Source organism: Melospiza georgiana, chromosome 3, assembly GCF_028018845.1.
Source record: "Melospiza georgiana isolate bMelGeo1 chromosome 3, bMelGeo1.pri, whole genome shotgun sequence".
NCBI lineage: Eukaryota > Metazoa > Chordata > Aves > Passeriformes > Passerellidae > Melospiza > Melospiza georgiana.
In genome coordinates, this window is record NC_080432.1 from 371,836 (window position 1) to 390,547 (window position 18,712).

The window sequence follows — 18,712 nt, forward strand, 5'->3', positions numbered from 1 at the left end:
TATAAATAAACTCTGGGTTTGCTGGTGAGAAAAACGCCAATCAGTTGTTTTAACATTTTAAAAGTTTAATAGTAAAAAAAATGGCTATAGAAAGAGCAATACAATTAGAGTAATAATAATTTGGACAATTTGAATTAGGAAAATATGACACAATAAAAACAATGAGTTACGGACAGTCCGGGTACCTTTTCTGGGCAAAACAAGCCCGAAAAAGGCCCCACGTTAACAGAGGATTAGCCCTTAAAAACAATAACCTGTTGCATATTCATACATCTCATACATGATGCATAAATTCCATTCAAACACAGGATTCTGTCTGGGCAGTGTCAGCTCCTTCCTCTTAATCCTAACTGCATCTCCAGGGCTGAGCAAGGCAGGAAGAAGTTCGTTTCTCCTGATAATGGAGCAATACATTCTTTCACTCTGAAAGATTCAGGTGTCCTGTGGCTGCTATCTCGCTGCGAGTCCTTTCTTTAAAAAAAGTATCTTACATAGCACAGTTTCTATTTTAACCTTATGTTATGACCTAAAGCTAGATTTAACACACTACTCAAGAAAATTAATACAGCATAACTTTCTAACATAACACATATAACATTCATTTGTATATTTGCGAAAAGCCAACCATAAACTCCGCATTTTCCGCACCCCGAACGCCGCTCGCCCGGCCGATGGTGCCCGAGGGAGCGGAGAGCCCCGGGAGGAGCGGGCGGAGCGGAGCGGGGGCACCGGGAGGGGCGCGGCAGCACCGGGCAGTGCCGGGGAGAGGGAGCTCCGGCAGCGGGAGAGGCGGCCCCGAGCCCCGGCAGCGGCGGCAGCGGAGCAGGAACGGCCCGGGGCAGCGGCGGGAGCGGAGCCCGGCCCAAACCGGCCCGGCCCGGGGCAGCGGCGGGAGCGGAGCCCGGCCCAAACCGGCCCGGCCCGGGGCAGCGGCGGGAGCGGAGCCCGGCCCGAACCGGCCCGGTCTGAGGCAGCGGCGGGAGCGGAGCCCGACCCAAACCGGCCCGGCCCGGGACAGCGGCGGGAGCGGAGCCCGGCCCAAACCGGCCCGGTCTGAGGCAGCGGCTCCGCGGCTCTCGGGGCTCCCGGCGGGGCCGGGCCGCAGGGGGCGGGGCTTGAGGGGAGTTGTGGGCGTGTCCATGCAGATTTGTCCCCGCCGCGCGGCATGCCGGGCCCGATCCCGCGCCAAGCCCGCGCTGTCCCGGCGCGTCCGCGGGCTTGGCGCGGGCCGGGCCGTGCCGGGCCGTGCGGGCCGGGCCGCAGCGCGGCAGGGCCGGGCGGGGTCGGGGCCGGGCCGGGCCGGGCGTGTGCTGGGCGGGCGTGCGTTGTGCGGGGGCGGCGGGCGTTGGGGCGGGTCGGGCATACTTACCTGGCAGGGGAGACACCATGATCAGGCAGGTGGTTTTCCCAGGGCGAGGCTCATCCCTTGCACTCCGGGTGTGCTGACCCCTGCGATTTCCCCAAATGCGGGAAACTCGACTGCATAATTTGTGGTAGTGGGGGACTGCGTTCGCGCTCTCCCCTGGTGTTCCTGGTTAATGATAGACTGAATTAATTAATTACGGGTGTCTATTGCGGCCGCTGTGTTCCTTGCCCTGCCGGCTCTCGGAGCCCGCCCGGCTCCCGGTCATCCCCCGTTCCCCGCGGCCGCAGCGGTGACCGTGGGCGGGCACCTCCCGGTGCAGACGCTCCTCCGGCTCCCCCCCGTTCTGGCCCGAGCCCCGAGCGCGCAGCCAGCGTGGGGAGCGTGCTGAGGAACACACGTTCCCTCTCCTATGAAAATTTTAAAGGTTTCATAAAGGACAATGGGAGACGAGGACCATGGAGCAAAGGTTAATGCTGCCAGGGGCATTGTTGCACTCAGCCAAGAGCACCCTGTTATCTTCGGGGATACCCCTGAAATATCTTTTAATGACATCAGCCTGTTGCATATTCATGGCCCTTATGCATATCCATAAACGAGTAAACGAGTTTCCATTTTCCAGGAACTATTTTACATGCCCCTCCTTTGATCTGCCTTTCTAGAGCGTGTGTGTTTCTTGGCTGTGCTTTTGGCTCCTTCTTATCTCCTTCCGTTTGGGCTTCGGTCCACGATGTCCTCAGACGGTGAGTGCTGATGGTTGGCAGATCTGTATCAGGTGTGCTCATCCTGTGTTCATCAGATGTTATCCCATCCCAGCAGGCGTTTTAACACAACCACACTGATGTCAGCTATTGCACTACTATGTCTAAGCTTAATTATTAACAGAAGTAAAAACTATATCACAAAGTTACTCTAACACTGCCCACACAAACCCATTTTAATATTTGCGGAAAGCCAACATTATAATCTGTATCTACAGCAGTGGGAATTTGCATGGTCCCCCTCCCATGGATTCCACCCCACACCCGTTTTCCTGGGAAGGAAGCAGACGGACACACGGCGAGGACCTGCAGCTTTAATGGTGCCCAGAGCCTCCAGCCCTGCCCTGCTCAGGGGCTCTTGGCCTTCCTCCGCTGCGTGCCCCACAGCAGCAGCGACAGCGACACGGTGGCCGTGCCCAGGATTCCTCCGAAGAGAAGCGTCGGGAACGTGTCCTGCCAGGACAGGAGTGAGCACCAGGGCTGCCCTGCTGCTGCAGGCAGGGCCCAGGGGCAGGGCAGTGCCACAGTGCTCACCTCACACAGCCAGGGCAGTGCCACAGCGCCCATCTCACACAGCCAGGGGCAGGGGCAGTGCCCTCACACAGCCAGGGCAGTGCCACAGCACCCATCTCACACAGCCAGGGCAGTGCCACAGTGCTCACCTCACACAGCCAGGGCAGTGCCACAGCGCCCATCTCACACAGCCAGGGCAGTGCCACAGCGCCCATCTCACACAGCCAGGGGCAGGGGCAGTGCCACAGTACTCACCTCACACAGCCAGGGCAGTGCCACAGTGCTCACCTCACACAGCCAGGGGCAGGGGCAGTGCCCTCACACAGCCAGGGGCAGTGCCACAGCACCCATCTCACACAGCCAGGGCAGTGCCACAGCACTCACCTCACACAGCCAGGGGCAGGGGCAGTGCCACAGCACCCATCTCACACAGCCAGGGGCAGGGGCAGTGCCACAGCGCCCATCTCACACAGCCAGGGCAGTGCCACAGCGCTCACCTCTCGCAGGCACCTGTAGCCATGGAAGGGACCCTCACAGAGGCACTGGACGAGGCCGGGCCCGTCGGGGGCACACACGGAGTTTTCAGGACATGGCCAGGCTGGCAGAGCAGAGCAGAGCAGGGGGTCAGGGCCAATGCCAGGCTCCAGTGCCAGCCCCGCACACCCAGTGCCAGCTCCACACTGTACCAAGCTGCTCGGAGCTGTTGCAGGTGTTCCTCTGTCCCTGGCACAGCCGGCTGCTCCTGTCCACTGTCACGTCCTGCCAGGCGTCACTCCCACCCGGGCACTCCAGCGCCGGCGGCACCGCGCTGTGGGCACAGCTCAGTGTGGGCACAGCTCAGTGTGGGCACAGCTCAGTGTGGGCACAGCCCAGCCCGGGCACAGCCCAGCCCGGGCACAGCCCAGCACAGGCACAGCCCAGCCCGGGCACCGTGGTGACTCCCAGCCCCACTCCCCCAGCACTCACAGGCTCTGCAGTTGGGTGAAGCCCCGGAAGGAAGCACTGGGGACGGCTGTCAGCGGGTTCTCACTCAGGTCCCTGCAAGCACACGGAGCCCCAGTGCCACCCTGTACCACAGTGCCCCTGGCACCGCGCTGAACTCAGGCGGTGCCCATGCCCCCAGCGCCCCCTGCCCGCCCCAGGCCCTGGGAGTGCAGCCCTGCAGCCCCACAGGGCTCAAAGGTCTCTGCAGAGCTGCCGAGGGAGCGCTTGGTCATTAACCAAATCACTGATAAGCTGAGGTGTCACGGTGCTTGGTCATTAACAAAAACATTGAGGAGCTGAGGTGTCACGGTGCTTGGTCATTAACAAATACCCTGCCAAGCCGAGGTGTCACGGTGCCCTGAGGGCCAGCACGGCTCGCTGGGCTCATCTGGACACTGAGCCCTGGACGTGGCAGCTCCCTGACTGCTGTCTCCCCAGCCCGGGGATGAGGACACCGTGGCACTGCGGCAAAAGCCAAGGTGTGACCATGTGGCTCATCCAACGTGCCAGCATGGGCCCAGGGAATGTCCCACCACCAAACCTGCCCCAACTCCTGGGCTGGGCCCACGGGGATGTCCCACCACCAAACCTGCCCCAACCCCTGCGCTGGGCTGGGCCCACAGCAATGTCCCACCAAACCTGCCCCAACTCCTGGGCTGGGCCCACAGCAATGTCCCACCAAACCTGCCCCAACTCCTGTGCTGGGCCCACAGCAATGTCCCACCAAACCTGTCCCAGGCCCTGTGCTGGGCCCAGGGAATGTCCCACCAAACCTGCCCCAACCAGGGAACTCACAGGACGAAGGCAGCCGTGGCCTCGGCCAGTCCCGGGGGAACGCTCTGCAGGGAGCAGTTGCTCAGGTCCAGCCTGGGAAGGGGCAGTGCTTGGGGACACAGCAGCAGTGCCTGTCCCCCACACCTCCCCTGAGGCCCCTGTGACCCCCAGCTCCATCCCAGCCCCGGCCTGTACCCGATCCCCCCGCACCACCACGCAGGATGCCCCACCCGGCATTGCCCAGCCCCGCCGCTCCCCTGGCACCGAGCGAGCCCCAGACCCAGCCCGGCACCCTCCATCCCCCTCCATGCAGCCCCCGACCCCCCAGCACCCGATCCCCCCAGCCTGGGCATCCCCGCCCTCCCCGGGCCCCCGTACCCCAGCAGCAGCCCCGGGGCCGGGCCCCGCTCCCGGCAGCAGCGCCCGTCGCTCTCGGCGTCCCGCTGGGACTCACAGAACCGGGACACGATGGAGCCGTTCCGCGGCGGCCCCGGGCAGAGCCCGCACACCTGGGGAGGCCGAGGGGGAATGGGGAACATCCCCCGGGTCTATGGGGCACGGGCACCATCCCCGGGTCTATGGGGCACGGGCACCATCCCCAGGGTCCAGGGGGCACGGGCAGCATCCCCAGGGTCCAGGGGGCACGGGCACCATCCCCAGGGTCCAGGGGGCACGGGCACCATCCCCAGGGTCCCGAGCATCCCGCCCCCGGGCGTGGCCCAACCCCCGGTACCGGCGCTCCCCGGAGAAGGAGAACCTCCCTGGCCTTAGGGCGACCCACGGCTTCCCCAAACCGGGCACCTCCAAGCCGGGCACCTCCAAGCCGGGCACCCCCGGCCTCAGGACAGCCCCGACCGGGGACTCCCTGACCCCTGGGCACCCCTGATCCGTGACAGCCTGCGCCCACCGGAGCCCCCGTTTGCGGCCCTCCCCGGTTTCCGCGGCCCCGCTCCCGGTGCTCACCGCGGCCCCGCGGGCGGCCCGGGGCAGCAGTAGCAGCGGCAGCAGCAGCGGCAACAGCGCGAACCCGCGCACGGCCCCGCTCATCCCCGCGCACCGGGCACCCCGAGCGGCTCCGTGCCCGTTCCCCCCGCGCCGGCACGGCCCGGGCGCCCTCTGGAACCGAGCCAGGCCCCGGCGGGCGCCGGCAGCGCGGGCACCGGGGCGCGGTGACCGCCCGAGGGCGGGGATGGGGCCGGGGACGGGGATGGGGACCGGGACCGGAGCGGAGCCCCGCGGGCCCCCGGTGATGCCGTCAGCAGCGGCGGAAGCGGCGGCGGGAGCGGCCCCGCCTGCCCCGGCGTCATCCCGGCGCGCCCCGGCTGCGGCGGCACATGTGGAGAGTGCTGCCGCCGCCGGTGAGTGTCGCGCCGGGGCCGCGGGACAAGGTCACCGCCGCCTCCCGCCGCCGGCACCGGGCGCTCTGCGGGCGGCGGGGACCGGGGCTCCCGGGATGGGCACGGGGAGGAGAACCCCGGGATGGGGACACCGGGGATGGGAGCGCTGGAGGCGAGGAGCAGAGCCCCCGGCTGCGGCCACCGGGCACACCGGAGAGGGGGAGCGGAGCCCCGGGATGGGGACAGCGGGGACAGGGAGCGGAGCCCCGTGTTAGGGACACCGCGGACACCGCGGACACCGGGAAAGGCGAGGAGAGCCCCGGGATGAGGGCACCGGGGACAGCGCCGGTGGCACGGGGTGACAGGGAGGCTGTGATGGAGCGTGAGGAGCGGGGCACCGGGGCAGGCGGGCTGGGCACGGCCGGGACCGGGCAGCGGGCTCACCACGCGGGGACACCCTGGGGCCGGGAGAGCCCGGGCTGGCGCTGCTGCGTTTGTGGGGCACACTCTGGGCGAGGGGCAGCAGGGCTGGGGGTCACCACACCAGGGACGGGGTGTGGGGACACCGGGGCTGCGGGCGGCACCGAGGGGGCACCGAGCCCTGGGCTGGGCTGTGCCGCGCCCGCCGGGGCCGCCCGTGACCTCCCGCCCGTGTTTAGTCTGCACGGGGAGTGCGGGAGCGACCTTGGACCCTGGCCATGAGCTGCCGCACGTGGCGCCCGTCCTGCTCGGGGACAGGCCGGGGCGGGTGGCGGCACAGGCGCTGCCCTCTCACCCCATTCCCCACCCTGGCACCGCTGGCGCTCCGAGCCCCGTGCCAGCCCCGTGCCAGCGCCGCTGCCCCCGGCCCTGTGGGGCGGGCAGGCCCGGGCAGGCTGTGCCAGGGCTGCCAGGAGGGGCTCAGCCTAATCCCACCAAGCGTTGCCCAGGCAAGCATTCCTGCAGGGATCACCGTGGCACACGGTGGGCACCGTGCCACTCCCTGGCTGCCACCCCCGCTCCACACTTGTCCTCCCTGTGCCCCCAAGGCTGCCCTGCTGGGACAGAGGGTCCCCTCAGCCTGCTCCCCCTCCCAGGCCGGGACAGGGGCTATCCTGGCACAGCCCTGTGGCATCTGCTGCTCCCAGGTGCCCTCTGGATGCCCTCTGGGTGCGGGGGCGGGCAGGGACAGCAGTGCCCGGCTGTGCCCTCCTGTTCCTCAGGAGCCAGGCCGGGGTCAGAGCGCAGGGGGGTCAGGGTCAGAGGGCTCAGGGTGGATGCACAGGTGTCTGCCCCACCTGGCTGCTGCCCTGCGGCTGCCAGCCGCCCCCTGTCCATCTGTCTGTCCGTGCCAGCCGCCCCCTGTCTGTCTGTCTGTCTGTCCGTGCCAGGTGCCCCCTGTCTGTCTGTCCAGCCGCCCCCCGTCCGTCTGTCCGTGCCAGCTGCCCCCTGTCCGTCTGTCTGTCCGTGCCAGGTGCCCCCTGTCTGTCTGTCCGTGCCAGCCGCCCCCTGTCCGTCTGTCCGTTCCAGCCGCCCCCTGTCTGTCTGTCTGTCTGTCCGTGCCAGGTGCCCCCTGTCTGTCTGTCTGTCCAGCCGCCCCCTGTCCGTCTGTCCGTGCCAGCCGCCCCCTGTCCGTCTGTCCGTGCCAGCCGCCCCCTGCCCGTCCCTCTGTGCCGGGGCAGCTCTGACGGGGCCCTGTGCTGCTGGAGCGGTTGGGCTGGGTTCCTCGGCTGCCGGTGGGACCGGTGCTGCCGGGTTTGGTGGGGCCGTGCCGGGCTCGGTGGTTGGGTCAGGCTGGGTTTGGCTCGCTGGGAGCGGCGCTGCGGGCTCCAGGCTGTTGGGCTCCGGGGGTGGTCCTGTTGCCTTTGGCTCGCTGGCACCGGGGCCGTCCCGCACCGGAGGCGGCCGTGTTGGGCTTGGCCCGTTCCGCCGGGACCGGCGGTGCCGGTGCTGCGGGGGTCCGGGTGGGACTGTTTGTGCAGCCATTGTCTCGGTGCTCTTTGAAGACTCTCCAGTTTCCTTCGGCGGGGCAGGTGGGGTGGCCCGGGGGGACGAGCCCGGCCCAGAGGGGGGAGGAGGAGGAGGAGGAGGAGGAGGAGGAGGAGGAGGAGGGACGGGCGTTTTCCCCGCTCTGGCTCCCTGGGGCTGAGCAGAGCGAGCCCGGGTCCCGCAGCACTGACACGGCGCTCCCGCAGCTGGCAGCGCCGCGCCGGTGCCGCTCGGGACGCGCTGCGGGCTCCGGTGCGCCCATGCGGCCGGCGGGACAGCGGCGGGACAGCGGCGGGGACACGGCGGCGGGGACACGGCGGGGACACAGCGCTCGGCATGGAGTTCACGGCCATCGACTACAGCATCTTCGCGCTGCTCCTCGTGCTCTCCTCCGCCATCGGGCTCTTCTACGCGCTGAGCGGCGACCGGCAGCGCACGGTGCAGGAGTTCCTGCTGGCCAACCGTGACATGGGCTGCCTGCCCGTGGCGCTGTCCCTGCTCGCCTCCTTCCAGTCGGCCGTGGCCATCCTGGGCGTGCCCGCCGAGATCTTTCGCTTCGGCACCGAGTACTGGTTCCTGGGCTGCTCCTACCTGCTGGGGCTGCTCATCCCCGCGCACATCTTCATCCCCGTCTTCTACCGCCTGCGCATCACCAGCACCTACGAGGTGGGCAGGGACACGCGAGGGGACAGGGGGGACACGGGAGGGCACAGGGGGGAACATGGGGAGGGCAGGGGGGACACAGGGAGGGCAGGTGACGCGGGAGCACACAGCACTCTGCAGTCAGGTGCCCTGACCTCTCTCCTGGCAGTACCTGGAGCTGCGCTTCAACAAGACCGTGCGGATGTTGGGCACCATCACCTTCATCTTCCAGATGGTCAGTGGGGCGGGGGCCGTGGGGCTGCAGGGTCTGGGGGGCTGGCTGTGGGGCCGTGGGGCTGCAGGGTCTGGGGGGCTGGCCGTGGGGCCGTGGGGCTGCAGGGTCTGGGGCGCTGGGCACAGCTCAGCACCGCTCTCCCTCCCCACAGGTCATCTACATGGGGGTGGTGCTCTACGCTCCTGCCCTGGCCCTCAACGCAGGTAGGATGGGGACAGGTGTGGGGCCATGCTGGGGGTGCTGCCCCTCACCCCAGTAATGTCCTCTGCCACCTCCAGTGACGGGCTTTGACCTCTGGAGCGCCGTGCTCACCATGGGGCTGGTCTGCACGCTCTACACCACACTGGTGAGTCCCTGCTCCCTGTGCCATGCCGTGCCATGCCATGCCAGGTGAGCGCTGCCAGCCCGTGCTGACGCTCCTGTGTCCCCACAGGGTGGCCTCAAGGCTGTCATCTGGACAGACGTGTTCCAGACGCTGGTGATGCTGGCGGGGCAGGTGGCCGTCATCGTGGTGGGCGCCTGGCGGGTGGGGGGCATGGCCCGAGTGTGGCGCGTGGCCGAGCAGCACGGCAAGATCGCCGGCATCGAGTGAGCCATCCCCGGGACCCTGGGCTGCCATGGGGGCACCTGGGCTGCCATGGGGGCACCTGGGCTGCTCTGGGACCCCTGGGCTGCCATGGGGGCACCTGGGCTGGTCTGGGACACCTGGGCTGCTCTGGGGACACCTGGGCTGCTCTGGGACACCTGGGCTGGTCTGGGGACACCTGGGCTGCTCTGGGGGCACCTGGGGCACCTGGGCTGCTCTGGGACACCTGGGCTGCCATGGGGGCACCTGGGCTGCTCTGGGGGCACCTGGGCTGGTCTGGGACCCCTGGGCTGCTCTGGGACACCTGGGCTGGTCTGGGGACACCTGGGGCACCTGGGCTGGTCTGGGACCCCTGGGCTGCCATGGGGGCACCTGGGCTGCTCTGGGGGCACCTGGGCTGCTCTGGGGGAATGGGACCCTGCAGTGCTGGTGTGGCCCACCCCTGTTACCCTCCTTCCCCTGGGGTATGGGGAGGCAGTGAGGACCTTCAGCATGACCCCCCCCGTGCTCCCCACAGCCTGGACCCCAACCCCCTGGAGCGGCACACCTTCTGGTCGCTGTCCGTGGGCGGGATCTTCATGATGCTGTCGCTGTATGGGGTGAACCAGGCGCAGGTGCAGCGCTACCTGTGCGCCCGCAGCGAGCGCGAGGCCAAGCTGTGAGTGAGTGGGGCTGGGCTGGGCCGGGCCGGGCTGGGCTGGGCTGGGCTGTGAGTGGGGCTGGGCTGGGCCGAGCTGGGCCGAGCTGGGCTGTGAGTGGGGCTGGGCTGGGCCAAGCTGTGAGTGAGTGGGGCTGGGCTGGGCCGAGCTGGGCCGGGCTGGGCTGTGAGTGGGGCTGGGCTGGGCCAAGCTGTGAGTGAGTGGGGCTGGGCTGTGCCGAGCTGGGCTGGGCTGGGCTGGGCTGGGCTGAGAGTGGGGCTGGGCTGGGCCGAGCTGGGCCGGGCCAGGCTGGGCCGAGCTGGGCTGGGCCGAGCTGTGAGTGGGGCTGGGCTGTGAGTGGGGCTGGGCCAAGCTGTGAGTGAGTGGGGCTGGGCTGGGCCGAGCTGGGCTGGGCTGGGCTGTGAGTAGGGCTGGGCTGGGCCGAGCTGGGCTGGGCTGGGCTGTGAGTGGGGCTGGGCTGGGCTGTGAGTGGGGCTGGGCTGGGCTGGGCTGGGCTGGGCTGGGCTGGGCTGGGCTGTGCCGAGCTGGGCTGGGCTAGGCTGAGAGTGGGGCTGGGCTGGGCTCCCCCAGCCGGGGTGGGCCCCACCAGTGCCCTGTCTGACGGCCCCACGGCCCCGCAGCTCCTGCTACGCCGTGTTCCCCTGCCAGCAGATCGTGCTGTGCCTCAGCTGCCTCACGGGGCTCGTCATGTTCGTGTACGACCTGGAGCACCCGCTGGCGCCCGGCCATCGCCCTGCCTCCTCTGACCAGGTGGGCTGAGAGCCCCTCGCGTGTCCCCCGCTGCCCCGAGCCCCGCACTGACCCCCCTCCTGCCACAGCTGGTGCTGTTCTTCGTCATGGACGTGCTGCGGGACCTGCCGGGGCTGCCCGGGCTCTTTGTGGCCTGCCTGTTCAGCGGCGCCCTCAGGTGAGTGCCGGCCCTGGGCGGGGCTCAGGTGCGCTCAGGGGTGCTCAGGGGTCCCGGCCGAGCCCCCTCCTGCTCCCTGTCCCCCCCAGCACCATCTCCTCCGCCTTCAACTCGCTGGCCACGGTGACCATGGAGGACCTGGTGCGGCCGCACCTCCCCGGGCTCTCGGAGTCGCGGGCCACGCTGCTCTCCAAGCTGCTGGGTGAGCGATGGGGGTGCCCGGGGGGCAGCCGCGGGGCTGGCGTGCTGCGGGGGTCCCCAGCACTGCCCTGACAGCCCCCTCCCCTCCCCAGCTCTCGGCTATGGGCTGCTCTGCCTGGGCATGGCCTACGTGTCCTCCATGCTGGGACCCGTGCTGCAGGTAGGCACGGGCGGTGGCACCCCAGAGGGGTGAGGGACCCCGGCCCTGGCGCCCCTGGCACCCCAGAGGGGTGAGGGACCCCCGGGGTCCCCAGGGCACGGGGCTGAGGGCCGTGTCCCCACAGGCAGCCATCAGCATCTTCGGCATGGTGGGGGGCCCGCTCCTGGGGCTCTTCTGCCTGGGCATGTTCTTCCCCTGCGCCAACCCCACCGTGAGTGTCCTCACCCAGACAGTGTCCCCAGCCCTGCACGGCTGCGTGGGGAGCTGTGGGGCTCCCCAGTGCCCTTGTCTGTCCCTGTCACAGGGAGCCGTGGTGGGGCTGCTGGCCGGGCTGGCCATGGCCTTCTGGGTGGGCATTGGCAGCTTCCTGCAGAGCGCAGCACAGGCCGGCGGGGTGCCCCCGGCCAACAGCACGGCGCTCCCCGCCGTGGGCAACCTCAGCACTGTGCTGGGCACCACGCTGCTGCCCCCCACCTCAGCACCGCCCCCGAGGTGAGTGCTGGGTGTGCGGGGTCTTGGGTGGGTGTGCAGAGTGTGCAGGGTCTCGGGTGTGTGTGCAGGGTCTCAGGTGTGTGTGCAGGGTCTTGGGTGGGTGTGCAGGGTCTCAGGGGGGTGTGCAGGGTGTGCAGGGTCTCGGGTGTGTGTGCAGGGTCTCGGGTGGGTGTGCAGGGTCTCAGGGGGGTGTGCAGGGTGTGCAGGGTCTCGGGTGGGTGTGCAGGGTCTCAGGGGGGTGTGCAGGGTCTCGGGTGGGTGTGCAGGGTGTGGGGTGGGTGTGCAGGGTGTGCAGGGTCTCGGGTGTGTGTGCAGGATCTCGGGTGTGTGTGCAGGGTCTCAGGTGTGTGTGCAGGGTCTCGGGTGTGTGTGCAGGGTGTGCAGGGTCTCAGGGGGGTGTGAAGTGACTCAGGTGGGTGTGCAGGGTCTCAGGGGGGTGTGCAGTGTCTCAGGTGGGTGTGAAGTGTCTCAGGTGTGTGTGCAGGGTCTCGGGTGGGTGTGCAGGGTGTGCAGGGTCTCAGGTGTGTGTTCAGGGTCTCGGGTGGGTGTGCAGGGTGTGAAGTGTCTCAGGTGTGTGTGCAGGGTCTCGGGTGTGTGTGCAGGGTCTCAGGTGTGTGTGCAGGGTCTCGGGTGGGTGTGCAGGGTCTCAGGGGGGTGTGAAGTGTCTCAGGTGGGTGTGCAGGGTCTCGGGTGGGTGTGCAGGGTCTCAGGGGGCTGCTCCACCCCTCGTGCTCACACCGTGTCCCCCAGCCCCACGGGGCTGCAGCGTTTCTACAGCCTGTCCTACATGTGGTACAGTGCCCACAACTCCACCACCGTCATCGTGGTGGGGGTGCTGGTCAGCCTGCTCACCGGTGAGTGCGGGGTGCTGGGGGGCTGCCCCGGTGCCCCTGCCCCGCTCACGGCCCTGCACCCCCAGGCCCCACGCCGGCCGCGGCCCTGGACCCCCGCACCATCTCCCCCGTGCTGCCCTGGCTGCTCTGCTGCCTGCCCCCCAAACTCCGCCACTGGCTCTGCTGCGGGGCAGCCGACCCTGCCCAGGTGAGGGAGAGACCCCCCCAGAACCCCGGGGAAAGGGAGGACATGGGGGTACCCCGTGCCCCCCTGTGCCTCCCCTGTGTCCCCCACGCCCCTTCTGCCCCTGCTGCCCCCCTGTGCCCCCCTGTGTCCCCACAGGCCCCTGGCCATGGGGACAGCTCGGAGAAGAGCCACGGGGTGCCCAACGGGCTGTCCGCCCCCGGCCCCGAGCTGCGAGGGGACGAGGGACAGGGCTTCGTGCGCAGCGCCGGCGCCCCGCTCTACGCCGTGCAGGAAACCTCCTTCTGACAGCCCGGCACGGGGGTCCTGGGCACCCCCTGCCCTGCGGGGCATCCTCACACGGCCGGGGCTCCTGGCACCCCCTTGGAGCACCGCCTCGGGACGTGCCCGCGGTGCCGAGGAACGGCGGGGCGCTGCTGGGCTGCCCCGCCCGCGGCTCTGGGACCACGGCCGGGGGGTCGGAGCGGCGCCCCCCGCCCTGTGCAGGCCGGGACGTTGTGTGGTGCCCCCGGGCCAGCCACGTGCCTTACACACCGCTCCGGGGCCGGGGCTGTGTGCCCTCGAGCCCTGGCGCCTGTCTCTGTGTTCGGTGTTCCCCAATAAATGGTTCTGGGGCTCAGGCGCTGTGGGGTCCCGAGGAACAGCCCGACGCTGCCGTGTCCCCAAACACGGGGGGATCCCACAGGTGCCCCATGTTCACAGTCACTGGGGTCCCCATGGGGCCACAGCACGGGGGTATCCCCAGGTTTGGGGGTCCCACTGCCCCCCAGGAGCCGCCATTTCCCCCATTCCCGGGCTGTCCCTGCTGTCCTCCGGGATCCCCGGTCCGTGTCCCCCCCATTCCCGGGCTGTCCCCCCGGGATCCCCGGTCCGTGTCCCCCCCAGCACCGGGCTGTCCCTGCTGTCCCCCCGGGATCCCCGGTCCGTGTCCCCCCCATTCCCGGGCTGTCCCTGCTGTCCCCCCGGGATCCCCGGTCCGTGTCCCCCCCATTCCCGGGCTGTCCCCCCGGGATCCCCGGTCCGTGTCCCCCCCATTCCCAGGCTGTCCCCGCTGTCCCCCCGGGATCCCTGGTCCGTGTCCCCCCCATTCCCGGGCTGTCCCCCCGGGATCCCCGGTCCGTGTGCCCCCCATTCCCGGGCTGTCCCCCCGGGATCCCCGTTCCGTGTTCCCCCCACTCCCGGGCTGTCCTCTCGGGATCCCCGGTCCGTGTTCTCCCCAGCACCGGGCTGTCCCCGCTGTCCCCCCGGGATCCCCGGTCCGTGTCCCCCCAGCACCGGGCTGTCCCTGCTGTCCCCCCGGGATCCCCGTTCCGTGTTCCCCCCACTCCCGGGCTGTCCCCCCGGGATCCCCGGTCCGTGTCCCCCCCATTCCCGGGCTGTCCCCCCGGGATCCCCGGTCCGTGTCCCCCCATTCCCGGGCTGTCCCTGCTGTCCCCCCGGGATCCCCGGTCCGTGTGCCCCCCATTCCCGGGCTGTCCCCGCTGTCCCCCGGGATCCCCGGTCCGTGTCCCCCCCATTCCCGGGCTGTCCCCCGGGATCCCCGGTCCGTGTGCCCCCCATTCCCGGGCTGTCCCCCCGGGATCCCCGTTCCGTGTTCCCCCCACTCCCGGGCTGTCCCCGCTGTCCCCGCCCCCCGTGCCCTCGTGGCCACGCCCCCCTCCCGGTTAGCCACACCCCCGGCGGGTGGTGGGGCGTGACGCAGCAGCGCGTGACGTCACGGCGCGCTGACGCCACGTCCGTGCCATGGCGCCCCGGCGTCCCGCCGAGCTGTACCGGGCGCCGTTCCCGCTCTACACCGTGCGCCTGCACCCGCGGCGCCCGCTCGCCATCACCGCCGGCGGCGGCGGCGCCGCCAAGACCGGCATCCGCAATGGCGTGGTGCGGGGAGCGGGACGGGGCTGTGGGGACAGGGGCGCGGCGGGCTGAGGGGGCGGAAGGACCCGGGTGTGTGTGGGGGCCTGACACGGCGGGGCCTGGGTGCGGGTGTGGGATGCGGTGCGGAGGGGCCCGGGTGTGTGTGGGGGCCTGACACGGCGGGGCCTGAAGGGTGCGGGTGTGCGGGGTGTGCGGTGCGGAGGGGCCCGGGTGTGTGTGGGGGCCTGACACGGCAGGGCCTGAAGGGTGCGGGGTGTGCGGTGCGGAGGGGCCCGGGTGTGGGGAGGTTCTGAGGCGTTTGCGCTGTGCGGGGTGCGGAGGGGTTCGGGGACGGGTCTGACGCGGCGGGGCCTGGGGGGTTTGCGGTGTCCGGGCCGCGGTGTGCGGTGCGGAGGCGCAGGTGTCCCGGGCAGCCCCCGCGGCCGGGCCGTGACCGCTCCTCCCGCCGCCTCCTCCCGGCCCGCAGCACTTCCTGCAGCTGGAGCAGATCGGCGGGCAGCTCAGCGCCTCGCTGCTGCACTGCCACGACACCGAAACCCGCGCCACCATGACCATGGCGCTGGCCGGGGACGTCATTGCCGCCGGGCAGGACAACAGCTGCCACATCCTGCGCTTCAGCCTGCAGGAGCCCGAGGCTCCGGGCGCGGCCGGCAAGGACGGTGAGACGCTGCTCCGTGTCAAGTGCTCGCCCCGGGGCTGTGCTGTGCCTTGCGGATGGCCCGGAACTCCCCTCCTGTCTGCCCTGCATGCTGTGGGGAGGGATGAAGGGTGTTGTGGAGATAAGGCATTCTGTGAACAACCCCGTGCCCACCCTGGGTCTCCCCTGTGCCTGCCCTGAATCCCCTCCCCCTGGGTGCCATGGGGCAGGCTGGGGGGAGCCGTGGGGCTGTGGGGCAGGGTGTGGGGGGCCGTGGGGCAGGGTGTGAGTGGGACTGTGGGACAGGCCGTGGGGATCCTGGGTGCCGTGGGGCCCGCCGTGGGGCTGCAGGGCGCCCTGGGGAGGGCAGCCCCGGTCAGGCCGGTGCCAGCCGTGTGCCCAGCAGGCAGCGGGGACAAGGGCCCGCGGCGGCGGCGGGGCGGCAGCGGCGGCGGCGGCGGCGGGGCCCAGGGCGCGCAGGGCCGGCCCCGCGAGGTGAGGGTGGAGAGCCTGCAGCGGGTGCGCACCGACTTCAGCCCCGACGCGCTGCAGAAGGCCGTGCGCTTCAGCGCCGACGGAGCCCTGCTGGCCACGGGCGGCGCCGACGGCTTCCTGCGCCTCTGGGAGGTGGGCACGGCCTGCCGGGGGCACTGGCTGGGCAGCGGGGCTGAGGGGAGCCTGGTGGGCCAAGGTGGGCACAGGGAGCTGGGGGGACGTGGGAAGGTGGGGAGATGTAGGGGAATGGATGGATGTGGGCACAGTGGGTTGAAGGGCAGGCATGAAGGAGCCAAGGTGGGCACAGGGAGCTGGGGGGATGTGGGAAGGTGGGGGGATGTGGGCACAGAGGACTGAAGCGCGGGCATGGGGAGCCAGGGTGGGCACAGGGAGCTGAGGGGATGTGGGGGAGCAAAGAAGGGGCACGGGGGAATGGATGTGGGCACAGAGGACTGAAGGGCAGGCATGAGGAGCCAGGGTGGGCACGGGGACCAGGCTGGCAGGGGGAGCTGGGACAGACCCGGAGGAGCAGTGGCCGCCGTTGCCGCGCCGATGGCAGCGGGCATTGGGCAGGGATGGCTGGATGGGCAGCACCTGTGCTCACCTAACACTGCTCCCCACGGTACCACGGCAGGGCCTGGCCCTGCCCAGTGCCCACACCAGCTCTGCCCCTGCAGTTCCCCAGCATGAAGAAGACATTGGAGTTCAGAGCCCACGACGGGGAAATTGAGGACATCGCTCTGGGCCCTGACAACAAGGTGGGTGTCAGGGGCTCCCCAGCTCCCTGGGCCCGCAGGAGAGGGGCCTCAGACCCCTGTGCTGTGTGCAGCAGGTGGTGACGGCGGGCAGGGACTTCCAGTGCTGCGTGTGGCAGCGGGACCAGCTGGTGACAGGGCTGCGCTGGCACGAGAACCTGCCCGGCATCCCCGACAAGGCCTATCGCTACCAGGCGTGCAGGTGAGGGCTGGGCACGGGGCTGGGCAGCTCAGACAGAGCTGGAGCTGGGCACTGGGGCTGGGCAGCTCAGAGAGAGCTGGGGCAGCTCAGAGGGCTGGAGCTGGGTACTGGGGCTGGGCAGGGCAACAGGGAGGGGCATGGGACTGGGCAGGGGCCTGGGTCATGGGGCAGGAGGTGGGGAGGAGCCATGGGGCTGGGAACGGGCCACCCCTGGCTGCTGCCCTGCCCTGTCACTGTTCCTGCTGGGTCTGTGGGAAGGGGTCTCCTGGGCTCTGCTGGAAGCTGTAGGGGGAGGGGGCTGGGGCCATGTGTGGATGGGACAGTGGTGGTGGTGAGGGGCTGCGCCCCACGTGCCCCCCGTGCCCCTGTCCCTGTGGCAGGTTTGGGGCTGTGGAGGGGTTTGGGGCCATGTGGGGATGGGACAGTGGTGGTGGTGAGGGGCTGCGCCTCACGTGCCCCCCGTGCCCCTGTCCCTGTGGCAGGTTTGGGGCCGTGGAGGGGGCTGGGGCCATGTGTGGATGGGACAGCGGTGCTGATGAAGGGCTGCGCCCCACGTGCCCCCCGTGCCCCTCTCCCTGTGGCAGGTTTGGGGCCGTGGAGGGGTTTGGGGCCATGTGGGGATGGGACAGTGGTGGTGGTGAGGGGCTGCGCCCCACATGCCCCCCGTGCCCCTCTCCCTGTGGCAGGTTTGGGGCCGTGGAGGGGGCTGGGGCCATGTGGGGATGGGACAGTGCTGCTGATGAGGGGCTGCACCCCACGTGCCCCATTCCCCCCGTGCCCCTCTCCCTGTGTCAGGTTTGGGGCCGTGGAGGGCAGTGCTGGGGCCCTGCGGCTCTACACGGTGCAGGTGCCCCACAAGCGGGAGCGCCGCCCCCCGCCCTGCTACCTGACCAAGTGGGATGGGAAGAGCTTCCTGCCACTGCTGACGCGGCCCTGCGGCTCCGAGGTGGTCTCCTGCCTCTCCATCAGGTAGCCCGGGGCCGGTGGGTGCGGGCCGGGGGCCGTGGCAGCCCCCGCTCACCGTGCTCCCCTCGCAGTGACTCGGGCACGTTCCTGGGGCTGGGCACGGTGACGGGCTCCGTGGCCATCCACATTGCCTTCTCGCTGCAGGTGAGTGGGGCAGGGCTGGGGGCAGCCCCGGGCTCCCCCCGCAGCCCCTCACCTCCCGTGTGCCCCCAGAGGCTGTACTACGTGAAGGAGGCCCACGGCATCGTGGTGACCGACGTGGCCTTCGTCCCCGAGAGCCGGCCCGGGCGGGAGCTGCTGGGGGGCCACGAGGCCGCCCTGCTCAGCGTGGCCGTGGACAGCCGCTGCAAGCTGCACTTGCTGCCCACCCGCCGTACGTCTGGGGCTGCCCCTGGGCTCCTCTGCTCCTCCGTGCAGGGGGCTGCACTGCACTGCAGCCTGCGCTGACCCCTCCTGTCCCACAGGCTCCCTCCCTGTCTGGCTGCTGCTGCTGCTCTGTGCCGGGCTCATCGTGGTCACCATCCTGCTGCTGCAGCTCGCCTTCCCGGGCTTCCTGTAGCCCCCTGCCCCCCCGGAGGGACCCCCCAGCCTCCCCGCACCCCACACAGACTGTGAAGCACACGAGGGACCAGCCCTGGCCCCGCTGTCCCCGCTGGCGCTCGGGGAGCAGGCGCGGGTCAGGGAGGCACGCAGGGCGCCGTCCCTGTGGGGCCGTGCTGGCAGCAGGGCAGGGCTGGCCCGGGACAGGGCCATCTCCTAGCCCGGGACAGGAGGGTCCTGCTGGCCCCTGCCCTGCTGCTGCCATTAAACTGGAGCATGAAGGCAGTGCTGTCCGCGTGTGCTGGGGGAGCGCGCCTGGGGCCGGGGGCACCGTGATCCGGGCCGGGTGTGCCCTCGGTGTGGCACGGGGGCTGGCTGTCTGGGGCTCCGGGCCGGGTGTGCCCTCGGTGTGGCACGGGGGCTGGCTGTCCGGGGCTCCGGGCCGGGTGTGCCCTCGGGGCCGGTCTGGCACGGGGGCTGGCTGGCTCTCCGGGCCCCCGGGACCGTGTGTACCGGCACGGCCCGACCCGGTGCTGCTGCGGCGCCGGGGGTCGGTGCCGTTGGCCTGGCCCGGCTCTGCCCGGGACCGTGGGGGTCTTTGGGGGGTCCCACCCACCTGCGT

General features: G+C 70.1%; 3 protein-coding genes and 1 non-coding gene across 5 annotated transcripts; 3 read left to right on the forward strand and 1 right to left on the reverse strand.

Annotated features, from left to right (window-relative positions):
• The first annotated feature begins 1,361 nt into the window (after positions 1–1,361).
• Positions 1,362–1,525, forward strand: LOC131082160 (U1 spliceosomal RNA). Its single transcript, XR_009114318.1, has one exon. It is a non-coding gene; the product is annotated as a U1 spliceosomal RNA (small nuclear RNA).
• A 689-nt stretch (positions 1,526–2,214) lies between these two features.
• Positions 2,215–5,442, reverse strand: ATRAID (all-trans retinoic acid induced differentiation factor). Its single transcript, XM_058021759.1, has 7 exons — positions 5,359–5,442; positions 4,774–4,904; positions 4,417–4,488; positions 3,604–3,675; positions 3,324–3,445; positions 3,135–3,235; positions 2,215–2,577 (listed from the first exon to the last, which is right to left on the reverse strand). Exons 1-7 carry the CDS (start codon positions 5,440–5,442, stop codon positions 2,473–2,475), a joined length of 687 nt encoding a protein of 228 aa, XP_057877742.1. The 3' UTR covers positions 2,215–2,472.
• Positions 5,443–5,729: 287 nt separating this feature from the next.
• SLC5A6 (solute carrier family 5 member 6) lies at positions 5,730–13,237 on the forward strand. Its single transcript, XM_058021760.1, has 18 exons — positions 5,730–6,228; positions 7,186–7,250; positions 7,333–7,744; positions 7,885–8,366; positions 8,512–8,577; positions 8,729–8,780; positions 8,856–8,923; positions 9,011–9,165; positions 9,681–9,821; positions 10,443–10,572; positions 10,641–10,729; positions 10,819–10,931; positions 11,023–11,090; positions 11,215–11,301; positions 11,395–11,582; positions 12,333–12,436; positions 12,502–12,623; positions 12,759–13,237. Exons 1-18 carry the CDS (start codon positions 5,730–5,732, stop codon positions 12,906–12,908), a joined length of 2,991 nt encoding a protein of 996 aa, XP_057877743.1. The 3' UTR covers positions 12,909–13,237.
• Positions 13,238–14,350: 1,113 nt separating this feature from the next.
• PREB (prolactin regulatory element binding) lies at positions 14,351–18,371 on the forward strand. Of its 2 annotated transcripts, none has more exons than XM_058020622.1 (9): positions 14,351–14,498; positions 14,962–15,154; positions 15,539–15,759; positions 16,305–16,385; positions 16,457–16,584; positions 17,380–17,553; positions 17,622–17,694; positions 17,764–17,923; positions 18,015–18,371. In XM_058020622.1, the coding sequence occupies exons 1-9, from the start codon at positions 14,364–14,366 to the stop codon at positions 18,107–18,109; spliced, it is 1,260 nt and encodes a 419-aa protein (XP_057876605.1). In that variant the 5' UTR covers positions 14,351–14,363; the 3' UTR covers positions 18,110–18,371. The 2 variants fall into 2 exon arrangements, with proteins under 2 accessions (XP_057876605.1, XP_057876606.1); XM_058020623.1 differs by having other exon boundaries at positions 16,460–16,584.
• Positions 18,372–18,712: the final 341 nt, after the last annotated feature.

Bases quoted from the DNA above. Each gene is read 5' to 3' on its own strand.
- ATRAID (XM_058021759.1), bottom strand. From the start codon at position 5,442: ATGAGCGGGGCCGTGCGCGGGTTCGCGCTGTTGCCGCTGCTGCTGCCG. The intron at 4,905-5,358 runs GTGAGCACCGGG...CGGCCTCCCCAG, and splicing joins GGGCCGCCCGCGGGGCCGCG to GTGTGCGGGCTCTGCCCGGG. The intron at 4,489-4,773 runs GTACGGGGGCCC...GCCCCTTCCCAG, and splicing joins GCCCCGGGGCTGCTGCTGGG to GCTGGACCTGAGCAACTGCT.
- SLC5A6 (XM_058021760.1), top strand. From the start codon at position 5,730: ATGTGGAGAGTGCTGCCGCCGCCGGTGAGTGTCGCGCCGGGGCCGCGG. The intron at 8,781-8,855 runs GTAGGATGGGGA...TGCCACCTCCAG, and splicing joins TGCCCTGGCCCTCAACGCAG to TGACGGGCTTTGACCTCTGG. The intron at 12,437-12,501 runs GTGAGTGCGGGG...CTGCACCCCCAG, and splicing joins GCTGGTCAGCCTGCTCACCG to GCCCCACGCCGGCCGCGGCC.
- PREB (XM_058020622.1), top strand. From the start codon at position 14,364: ATGGCGCCCCGGCGTCCCGCCGAGCTGTACCGGGCGCCGTTCCCGCTC. The intron at 15,155-15,538 runs GTGAGACGCTGC...TGTGCCCAGCAG, and splicing joins GGGCGCGGCCGGCAAGGACG to GCAGCGGGGACAAGGGCCCG. The intron at 16,585-17,379 runs GTGAGGGCTGGG...TCCCTGTGTCAG, and splicing joins TATCGCTACCAGGCGTGCAG to GTTTGGGGCCGTGGAGGGCA.